The sequence below is a fragment of the Acanthopagrus latus genome, chromosome 6 (assembly GCF_904848185.1).
Source record: "Acanthopagrus latus isolate v.2019 chromosome 6, fAcaLat1.1, whole genome shotgun sequence".
In the NCBI taxonomy this organism is placed as follows: Eukaryota; Metazoa; Chordata; class Actinopteri; order Spariformes; family Sparidae; genus Acanthopagrus; species Acanthopagrus latus.
This window is the reverse complement of record NC_051044.1, coordinates 17,587,735-17,598,557: the sequence shown is the minus strand read 5'-3', so window position 1 is coordinate 17,598,557 and position 10,823 is coordinate 17,587,735. Positions and strand designations below refer to the sequence as shown.

The 10,823-nt window shown below is 40.9% G+C and overlaps 1 protein-coding gene across 4 annotated transcripts; it reads right to left on the bottom strand.

The window, feature by feature from the left end:
- Window positions 1–279: 279 nt before the first annotated feature.
- LOC119020482 (RNA-binding protein 5-like) lies at window positions 280–10,087 on the bottom strand. Of its 4 annotated transcripts, none has more exons than XM_037099815.1 (25): window positions 9,953–10,079; window positions 9,322–9,375; window positions 9,080–9,239; window positions 8,814–8,957; window positions 7,848–7,917; window positions 7,385–7,458; window positions 6,538–6,621; window positions 6,066–6,126; window positions 5,861–5,929; window positions 5,609–5,769; window positions 5,413–5,510; window positions 5,069–5,156; window positions 4,478–4,546; window positions 4,096–4,168; window positions 3,897–4,000; window positions 3,657–3,789; window positions 3,469–3,566; window positions 3,187–3,342; window positions 2,100–2,249; window positions 1,925–2,002; window positions 1,640–1,819; window positions 1,366–1,440; window positions 1,160–1,260; window positions 920–1,049; window positions 280–695 (listed from the first exon to the last, which is right to left on the bottom strand). In XM_037099815.1, the coding sequence occupies exons 2-25, from the start codon at window positions 9,336–9,338 to the stop codon at window positions 570–572; spliced, it is 2,499 nt and encodes an 832-aa protein (XP_036955710.1). In that variant the 5' UTR covers window positions 9,339–9,375; window positions 9,953–10,079; the 3' UTR covers window positions 280–569. The 4 variants fall into 4 exon arrangements, with proteins under 4 accessions (XP_036955710.1, XP_036955711.1, XP_036955709.1 ...); XM_037099816.1 differs by having other exon boundaries at window positions 556–695; window positions 3,657–3,780; window positions 9,953–10,087; XM_037099814.1 differs by having other exon boundaries at window positions 556–695; window positions 9,917–10,053.
- Between the last annotated feature and the right edge of the window lie 736 nt (window positions 10,088–10,823).

Here is a 10,823-nt window from a genome sequence, read left to right as displayed (position 1 = left end):
CCTGCAGTCTGGAGCCATGAAATCAACATGCAGCTCTACACGGCCGCTTAATGATTCAGTCTTGACAACAATCACTGCACACTGCCAGGTAACTTGGAAGAATGACAGCTTGCTCTCCAGCTCTCAGACCACCCCAACCTTTAGATATTGATCCAAGAGTTCATTAATGTCAATCTCACTTCCATATGGTATACAGCCCAGTAGGCTTACTGTGACAAAGTTTGACATCCTTGTCATAACAAGATGTTTCTTGTAAAGGAAGAAGGGAGAAGTTGCAGACAATGTTGAGCACAAAGGTCGGATTTAATTGTCACGTTTATTCTTTCAATTTTTCACAAAGACAAAACCTCAGCAGGTGCACATAATTTGATGTATAAACACTGTACAATATTAACACCTTCATTCAACTGAAAACACTTCAGATGACAAAATACATATATACATTAGAAAAGAAAGAAATTACAGTACAGGAGGCAGCACAATCTGTGTGTGTGGGGGGGGGGTTCCTTTTCACAGTAAGACCATTCGGCCACAGATATAATGGTTCTGATTACTTGTCCCTCTCCAGTTCACTCTATCTCCGTGAAGCGTGAGAACATGGCCTTGCGAACAGCATCTTTGTAGGTGTCAGATGCTGAGAGTTCATACGAGCTTCCTTTAATACCCAAGCCTGTGCCCTTAGTCCTTAATGAAGCCTGTGGGGAGAGGCAGAGACGGTCATTAGAGGAGGCAGATTGGACACAGGTTGCCCCTCAGGTAACAGTGTTAATTGCTTTGTGAGTGGGGAAAGAACACAATAGCATGTATATTCCATCTGTCAGGAGCTGCTGGGGAGATGAGAGTTTTAATTTCAAGAAAAAAGTAAAAAAAAAATAAAAATAAAAATAAAAAAAAAAGGATTTTTTGTTGGCCTCCTCACCGTGATAGGAGCGGTGATGCCCTGGTGGTGGCGCCCCAGACCTTTGCCTTCCTGCCAGCCCATTGCTTGCAACATTTTGCTCCCGATATTGTCACTTGTTAGGCCGTCTTTGGTGGGCTGTTCGTAGTTTCTGTTGAAGATGAATGACGGGGGATATTAAAGTGTTTTAAATTAAACGCGTTAATCAGGATGATGAGAGTCTGTACATGATTTGCGGGGGAATTAAACTGTTTCACTTACACTGTCGGGGTTGGTGGTGGATAGAATCTTTTCTTTGGTGCGGGAGGTTCAGGGACACCATATTTCTCCCTCCTCTCTGCAGCTCTGTCTCTGTATTTCAGCTGTTATAATGACCATGGGACTTAATTCAACACATCCCTCAATGAAACTTAATTCAACACATCCCTCAGTGCAAATATAATTGATGTGATCTTGTGCCAAAATACCTCGGTTTCTTTTCTCTCCAGCTCCTCCAGCTCAGCTTCAGTGAGTTTTGATCTTCTCTGAATTTCCAAGTTTTGCTAAAACAATCAAAAAGCAGCTTTATTTACAAATCAATTTGCAAAGTTATTATCATATTATCGTATACTTTATCTTAAAGACGGTAGAAGAACAATACCATTTTTTTTTTCATTTTGCATAGAAGCTGAACAGATGGCAGAGCCCGCAATATCCATAGCTACTTGCAGATTAAAACGCCTGCTGTGTCACCGTTCTCACCTTGTGGAGGTCAGAGAGCTGCTGGTGACGCAGCAGAGCCTCCTTGGTGGGGAACTGCCGTCGACACAGCAGGCAAACCATCTTCCTCCAGTCTGTTATTTTTCCATCTTCACAGGCAGCGCGATCAGAGCCGCCCTCCTCTGCATCACCGTCTTCGTTGAAAGCAGCAACTGGCCCAGTCTACGATACAAACGCGGATAAAATGTGTTTAAAAAAGTGTTATGGGCTTTATTTTTTTATTGATAATTGTGGAGTGGGGAAAGAAAGCCAAAGGCCTAAACAAACCTTAGCTGAAGTCTCCTGATGCTCTGTGACCTTGAATTGTTCAGCCATGAATGATGGTATGTCAAAACCCCCTGTATGCTACAAGCAAGCAACAAATCTCATCATCATATTCTACATGCAAACTATGTTATCATAATTGTCCAACACACAAAAGTTAGTCTGTCATTTTTCTCACCTTTTTCTCAAAGAGAGCAAAACCTGCGTCAGCAGCTGCAGACTCTCTCCTGTCCTCCTCCTTGGACAGTCCTGAGCCTTGGGAACTGCTCTTACAACTTTCTTTCTGCTTATTGAAGCTTTTTGCCCAACGTTCCATGTCCTTTGCAATCTACAATAGTGCAAAAGTACAGATATCATTTATATGACGAGATATGAGCTATCCAGTAACTTTGATTACCGCCTACTGTTGTACGCTCCCATGCCCCAATTACAGTTGCGGTTAATGCTGAAATGGAGGTTATTTCTGTGTTATTATAATTCTTATGTATAATTCCAGTGAGTCATTTCCTGTGAGAGACATGTTGTCTCCTCTTAGAGGCTATTTTTACAGGTGAGTACAGAGGACTGATGGAAAGCTTCTTCACATGGTACAAAGAATATCAGATGGAGCTTAACAGGACAAACCGCAGACCTTGTGGTCGACTACTGCTATTGTCTATTAGTATGCAAATTAAAAAACCAAGTCAAATTCCTTGTATGCTTGGCCAGTAAAGCTGATTCTGACATCATCAACATCTGTGTCACCAATTCAGTGTCAAACAAAATATGAAATATGGTAACAATCTTTGAATAACAAAATTTCAAAACTGCAGTGAAGTTGACCTTCAAGGTTTTGGATATGAAAGGCATTTTCTGAGTGCTGTATCGTAGGCAACTGGACTTGATTCAGTTTCTTGAAGAAGTTTCACCTCTCATCCAAGAGGCTTCTTCAGTTCTTCAGACAGACCCACACAGAGTTCAAAAGTCTGCAACTCCCCTCCGGTTAGTTAGAACTGAAGAAGCCTCTTGGATGAGAGATGAAACGTCTTCAAGAAACTGAAACAAATCCAGCAGCCTACTATACAGCACTTACAGAATTACATGACCTGGATCAGGAAATTTGAGGAAATTACCTCCAGGCGTTCCTGAGATATTTCTTTGACAAGTATGGGACATACCGTCCATATGATAGATAATCCCTAATAACATAACGCCTCAGGTTACAGCTGGTACAGAGGCATAAACCCTTCATCAAAAACAAACAAGAACAAAAAAGTAGCATTAACCTGCTGTGCTGACTTGCTTTTGGGTTTCTCCTTCTTTTCCCGCGGCTCTTTTGCCACTTGCTCTGTGCTTGTGTCTGATTCAGCCAGTGCAGGGATGTACATCTGCTTCTCACTGTCCCAGTAGAGGTACTGCTGAGACTCAGAGTTATAGTAGTACTGTGGATGACACGCACAAGTAAAACTTTATAAAAAGGCATAATCTGGTTTAGAAAACAATTACATACAAATTCATAATGTTTGGCAGGATATTCTCTACATATATTGAGATGACAGAACTCTTACTTGGCTGCTGGGGTCATAGTACAGGCCAGTCTGTGGGTCGTAATAGTAACCTGAAGCCTCGTCATACTGGTATGTGGAGGTGTCAGGGGCAACAACAGCTACAAAGAGAGGCGTATATGAAACAAAACTTGTATCACATGAAATTGATCTACAGCTGATCTACTCATTTTATAGCAAACTAATTTCACCTGTTGTGTTAGTAGTCGGGGCGGCACACGCAGTAGTTGCGACACTGGTAGCCGCTGGTGTTACCAGTGATGCAGCGCAGACACTCGCAGCCGTCTGTTGTGCTGCCTCGACAGGCCTCACCACCTGTTGTGACTGAAAGTAATGAGATTTTGCATTCACCATACAACACAAGAGTGGCAAAATAAAACATCAGTCGCTGTGTTTGCTGTACAAAGTATTAATATTTATACACCGCCTACCTGTATGGCTGGCTGACTGACGACAACAGACTGGTAAAGCTGAGCTGTCTGGGCTATGACAACACCTGCGGCCACAGGGATCAGTGTCTTCATTTCTGGAGCAGCTAAAGACATGTTGGTAATGATGAAATCAGCAATCTCAAACAATAACATGATTTTTTAGTGCGCTATTCTCTGAGTGAGTGATCGCTTAAATTACCTCCGAGTAATCCGTCTCCAACAGCAGGAGCCAATCCTTCAGGCTGCTGCTGCCATACTTGATAATTCGGTCCCTGCAATCAGAGGGGACAACTGTTACATCCATCATCATCACTGTTATCAATATCATCAAACCTTTATTTAGACAGGAAAGTACACATATGTAGATTACAACACATATCAAACAATACAAATCACAAAAAATATGAAACAACAGAGGTAAAATTAATTCAAATAGTAACACCTACATCAGTAATATTCACTGTATATCTAAAAAGACTGAAAGCGATTAAACAAAAATGTATTCAAAACATCTACATGCATACTGTTCAACATATATCTGAAAGACAGATAAAATTAGTGTCACGTAGTCTTTAACTGACCTGTGTTTGTTGTGTATAACCCTCTGGAAGAGTAATTTGATCAGAGGTGGGAACTGAAGTTCGCTGTAACTAAAGAAAACACAGGGATGACAGCAATCAGTTGTCAGTAACAACATACAAAAACCTCATTAACAAATGAACCAGTATTTTGCAAATGCGTGTGTAAACTCAGTAGACCTGTTCTGTAGCCAAAGACATTTTGCACATTGAACTCTACTGAGCAAAATCTTTTTAATTAACGATAAATCAAATGACTTGTTTCGTATACTGTCGATCTCACTGTGCCTCAACAACCCACAGCAAGAGAGCTAAGTTTGTTTGACCCCCTAAAAAACTTACTAGCAAGCTAAGTGAACAAACACACCATCACCTTCACTCTTTCTGAATCACATGAAAACACAAAGTCGCTAGTCATACAAATTCTGCGTTTCACATTTGTTCATACAATTTTATTCCCACCACCTCTTAGCATTTCAGGCCACATGTCTACTTTGCCTTACTTTAACACCACATGCCTTAGTTCAGGAGTTTTATCTGCAACACATTTAAATGACTTTGAAATACAAGATGGCACAAGTGAAAACCTGATACCTGGCTGGACGACCACTGAGCTGCAGCTATGGCTGTGCTGGCAACAGAGAGAGCATTGGCTCTGATTCCATCAGGCTGCGCTGAGTCTCTGGAAAGGACAGAAAGCGATTAGTTAAACCTTCATCATGGAACATGCAGGATACAAATCTGTCATTTATTGGCTCCAAATTTTAGACAAAATTGAACCAATTTTATTCTATTCTAGTGCAAGACAAATGAATAATAATATCTATCTGGGAATAAAACCCCCAACATGATGCAGTTCCCACAGTGCAGAACCAAGAGAGCTTACGTGCAGTTTATTTATAGAAAACTGGATAAATCTGTAAATGTGTGTGACTCACTTCCTTGCACTCTTGGCATAATCCACACCGATTGTTTTCCCATCCAGTTTCAGTGGCGGCTGAAGGCGCTGGAGAGCTGCGAGCAGCTGAGAAGCCTCCTGTACAAGGAGTGAAAACGTAAGGTTATCAAATGTAAATATAAAAACATTCTGACTCATGTTATCATGACCACATGTTAACTGCAGCAATAGCACACCAAGGGAGATGAGAGCTGAACAAAGGCAAAGCCTCGATTCTGTCCTGTGTGCTTGTCTTTGATGAGGCGGATGTTGCCCGCTGACAGGTTGGCGTAGGAGGCCAGCATGTTCAAGATTCCATCCACGGTTGAAAGAGGGGGAATGTTTCTCAAAATTAGTGCTGCAAACACAAAAAAAAGTACAAGCTAGCTGTAGAATCTGTTTAGAGAAAGAATGTAATATTGAAATGTGTGGTTAAAGAACACACTCACTGTCTCCATTGTTATCTCCTTGCTGTTGAGGCTCTGCACTTGAACCACTGAGTCCTGGTGACTCTCTGTCTATACTCGGCAAAGATAAAGTAGTGTGAGATGCAGGTTACAATTAGGTGGTGCAAGCCACAATAACAGTGCAGGACAGAGTCAAAGATGTACAATAAAAAATAAAATATGGTTCATTTTGTTGAAGTTGACTCACCAACTTTAGCTGCTCCACACCTGAAACACTTGAGCTTCTTGCGGAAATTATACACACCACACTATGATAAACAAATGACAATGGTTTGTTGTTTTTGTTTTTAGTATTTTTACTTTTTTTTAAAAAAAAGGAGGGGAGGGGAACATTTCCCATTTTATGGGAATACAGTGTAGTACCAACAGCACACATGCACTTTTGTCATTGTCATATTAGCATTCAGAGTCCTTCTGCAACAGGCCTACTTGCTAAACCTGTCCTTAATTCATGTTGTAACACATATTGTATTTAATTTAGGATTTAATGGAATCTAGCAATGTGGGGTTCAGATTGCAACCAACTGAGTACCCCTTGCCTCACTGGCCCCGACAGTGTCCATAAAAAGATGCACAAAACATTGTAATTCTTTTTTTATTTGGTTGAACTGTGCAAACGGAAAATAAAGTTTGCTGAACAAGTTAGAAACGATACTCACTGCGGTGCAAAGCCAGTTCTCAACGTTCTGTCTCCTGTTGCTGTAGTGCAGCGCAATGCTTTTCCCCTGGATCATCAGCTTGTTCTGTGAAGTCAAACGGCACCAGTTATTTCAAATTCGGACATGCTTGTGCGAGTGAGGCAGGTAAGGTCCTGCCGCTACCCCACCCCATGAGTGAGAGCAGCTGGAACGGGAAAGAGTGGCTAGGCTTTACACTCGCTGCTTCGGTAGAGTGTCTCGGGGAGTAAAAAAAGGAACAGAGGCAGAATGAAGTTCAGAGAGAAAGCTGCTGTTCTGTGTATGAGGGAATGAGTTCTCAAAAGAAAGAACAAAAAAATAAATAAATAAAGGTTCTTAGTGTTTGGGAACGGAGTGCTGCCAGCTCGTCCCTGTCTCACCCCAGTCTTCGGATTTTAAATGGAGATGAGAAAATATCCCAAGTGACTGAGCTGGAGCAGAATGTGCTATGGGCTACTTGGGCCACTCTGTGAACAGGAAGTATTTCTCTTGGGAGGCAAAAGGCTTATTCAGCAATTTGCTGCACTGTACATCTCTGGCGATATTTGTAACAGAACTAAAGATTTCATTGCAATTTCCAAGAGCAAAAACCTTTAGATTGTGAATTCATAACAAACACAAAACTAAGCAGTTGACAGATTTTCTTTCTACCTGAAAACAACTTTAAGAATAATCTCCAAGTGTGTGAAATCAAAAATATTTATTGGCAGTTTTGAGCTCTGTATATTGCAAATGCTGCATATCTCTCAAAGATCAGTCACTCATGTGTCAGTTAATTGGGGCTCTAATCTCCAAGAGCAATTCTAAACTTGGTGATTGTTGAGGCAACCTGATTGGTCTCCATCCATCGGGTAGAATCTTGCAAGCGATAAAACTCCACGAAGGCGAAACCTCGGCTTATACCTAGAGACAGTATTCAAATATAGACGGGAGGCGTGTTAGTTAGAATGCTTTGGTGCAACATTTAAACTCACAAAGGGCTTGTAAAGTCCGATTCAACTAAAAAAAAACTGTAGTCGGGAAGGGTGCTTACAAGGTCAAGGGCATGAAGATACATTGTTTTTTTTCTATGCCATCTAAAGTCTGTGCAAAAATAGTAGAGATATAGTACATACAGGTACCTCCTTACCTGGCCATATCATCAAAACCAGACAATCTATGTGACACAAAGGATCCTCTGACACTTGATGTAAGAAGCTTTTTTCTCTCAGAGACTCAGGGGGGAAAAGTGGATCATGTAGGACAGAGCATGGTGGTGAATGTGAGACACTCTTCTGAACAGCAGCACTCACCTCTTCTTTTCCTCATCAAGCGAATTTCCACAGGTTGGGGCCCCTCCAGCTGCTCTAGTGTTGAGCGGATCTGGAAAACGGAGGCAGGCCAAATTAATCTCAATATGAAAGCTGTTCAACGCAATACGCAACCGTCTTTGTTAACGTCAAGCCAAAACAGTCAACATTTCTGCAATTTCACAGTCATTAGAAACGCTCAGCTGCCTCTTCCATACCAAGTCGTCGGAGCACAAAAAGTAGCTGGAATTAACACTCTGACAACTTCAGCTTCCTCAACCATAAAAAAATTTGCCTGAACAGACTGTCAGAAGTTATGGTAACACCGGATCGATCGTCAAACCTCCCACAGTCAGCTGCTTGATGGCAATCATGCCAGACCAAATGTTTCTTCAGATTAGGTCAGTTAAATTAGATTGGTGCAGGAGCTGCCTCCGACTTTTTCTCAAGTATGACTGATTCCAAGTCAGATCACAGATTTGAATTTTACCTTTAGAGCTGACTTCTTGCCCGCTTCCCTGCTTGTAATACAACTGCACTCTTTACAAGCAATTTGCAGGTCCTTGTAAAAAATGTACCTTGGTGGTGGTGCAGGTTTACACTTATATTATATACTCCCTTATATTCTCTCTCTGCTCATTTACTTTTGGCCTCTCTCCTTCTTTTCAGAAGATTCAGAGTTGTTTTACTTTATTGATGTCACTTTTGTTGATTTTTCTGTCTATTGGCTCTTTGTGTGGTGAAAAAGAGAGATTAAAAAGAGGTTGATTGAAAACATTCTTAGTGGAGTGTTGGACCCAATCTTTGAGTATTCTGTCCTCTCTGACTCCCTGTCCTCTCCTGCATTGGATATTGGAGATGTGATGCCCTTTCATGCTTTTCAAATTAGACCAAAGGGAGGTGTAAGATTGTATTTAATATTGTATGTAATAAAGATAAGGATCTGATAAATGCATCAGTGACACTTACATCATCCTCTATAACGTTTAGAGGGAGACCCCTCAGCATAATAGTCTTGCTCTCCTCCTCTGGCTCCATTTTGTAGTGGTGGTCGGGATAATCCCCATCGTACTCATCATCAGATCTGTCGCTGTTGCGTCGTTTTTGACCTCTCTGTTGCAGACAAACAAAAAAACAATGCTGTTACTATAAAAAAACTAAAAGCCGCAATGCTTTGTTTTCTACTACAGGTGTAAACGTGACATGAGATTACTAAGGTCTTCCTAAACACTCACCTCTGGACTGTCTCTGTCTCTCCGCTCTCTGTGTCTTTCATCACCCCAACGATGATCATAGTCCCTCTCCACATCTCTGCTTCGCCGTCTTTCATGCCATTCTGGATCATCACTCCTCCCGTCAGAACCGTACCTTCCACTGCGTTCACCACGACTGAGCCTGAAACAGAAAATGAGTGCAGGTGAGACACACGAATAGCCTGAATAGAAGCCACTTCTAGGTTGGATTATGTCTGTCTTACCTTTTATCAGCTCCCATGGTTTAGCGAAGAGGGCACAGGCTTGATCAAGGATCTCTGTAGAAACATAAAAAACATTTTAAAGCTAGGAATCAATAGTCATCAGTCAGGTGTTTGACCTCAGCCAGAAAAAAAACTCTGCTGTATTTACAGAAATCAACAAAGGGATGCACTGATCTTTGATTTAACTCCATGTAGCTGAGAAGCAGGTGTGTCTGAATAACTTCAAAAAAAAAAAAAGGCAAAACAAAAACAAACAAACAAACAAAAAAAACACTTAGACTGACTGTGCTGCACGAAAAGGCTCAGATTTCTACATTGGTTCAGGTAACATATGGGGGGCTGAGGTCACACAGTGCCAAGAAAATGATAACACGGCCCTGATTTTAAACGACCAACAACACTAAATAAATAATTCTGTTTCAGATGGAGGTGGTCTCGACAACATCGACTGTCCTGCAGAAACAGGCAGCAAGCAGCCCCTTTATGTTAGCTATGTGTCTTAGCTTTGACGTTTGATGGGACAGTTAGCTTAAATAACTTGGCATCCGTTAGCCGAAATATGACACAATTTACCGACTTATTTCGTTTTACGCACCTTTAAATTACAAAACTTGGTAGTTCTGATAATGACCTGATAATAGAGGGTTTCTAGAAGGTTTCCTCGCTGTTCCGGTCAGTCAGCTGGACACTCTTCTTCTTCCTTCGTTTAATAGCCGTTAGCAAACAAGCTAACAGCGCATTACCGCCCCTAGTGTTACAAACGGGAATGGGGCGGACACAGTACATTGTAGTCTGGCTAATAAAGATGAATAAACAGCCACATAACTGATCTGACAGGAACAATAATCATAACTGTGAAATTAATTACTTTCTCTTTTCGCGTCATGCATCATATTTTGATTTGTGCTATGATATTCTAGCACAATCCCTGTTAAATCAATCAAATCTACTATCCTTAAAATATATAAATATTACAGAATATCATACAATTGTGAAATAATATGTAGAAAATTATATGACTGTCAAATATAAATCTACACAGGCTGTTTACCTTGTTACCTTGTGATGAGCAGTTTACAGTATCAGTTTGAGGGGCCTTGACATACCTGGTCAATAAATCTGACACTGTTTTTCAAAAGAAAGTCAGAAACACTTAAATCAATACTTGTCCTCCACCTGATCATATAACCAGTTAGCTCCTTTCTGCTCCACATGTCTTCCAAACCATCATTCATTTTCAAACAGGTGACATTTCTTATATTTTTATTCTATTCTTATCAGTCTTACTAATATATAGTTCTCATTTTTCTGCATATTTTTCTAAGACTTTTGAATGCGAGCAACTGTAATGCAAGCAATTTCCCCTCAGGGATCAATACAGTGGTTCTGATTCTGATTATCTAGCATTCATCATCTGCATCTATGTCTGTCTGCCTTTATCAACAAAACAATCATAAGATGCTTTGACTTCTTCATGATTAACAAAGGGGATGCTAGATGTG

What these genes read in the sequence shown, in the direction of transcription:
- LOC119020482 (XM_037099815.1), bottom strand. An exon ending in GAGACAGAGACAGTCCAGAG is followed by an intron (nt 8,958 to 9,079) that starts GTGAGTGTTTAG and finishes TGTCTGCAACAG; the next exon opens with AGAGGTCAAAAACGACGCAA. An exon ending in AGGAGATAACAATGGAGACA is followed by an intron (nt 5,770 to 5,860) that starts GTGAGTGTGTTC and finishes TTGTGTTTGCAG; the next exon opens with CACTAATTTTGAGAAACATT.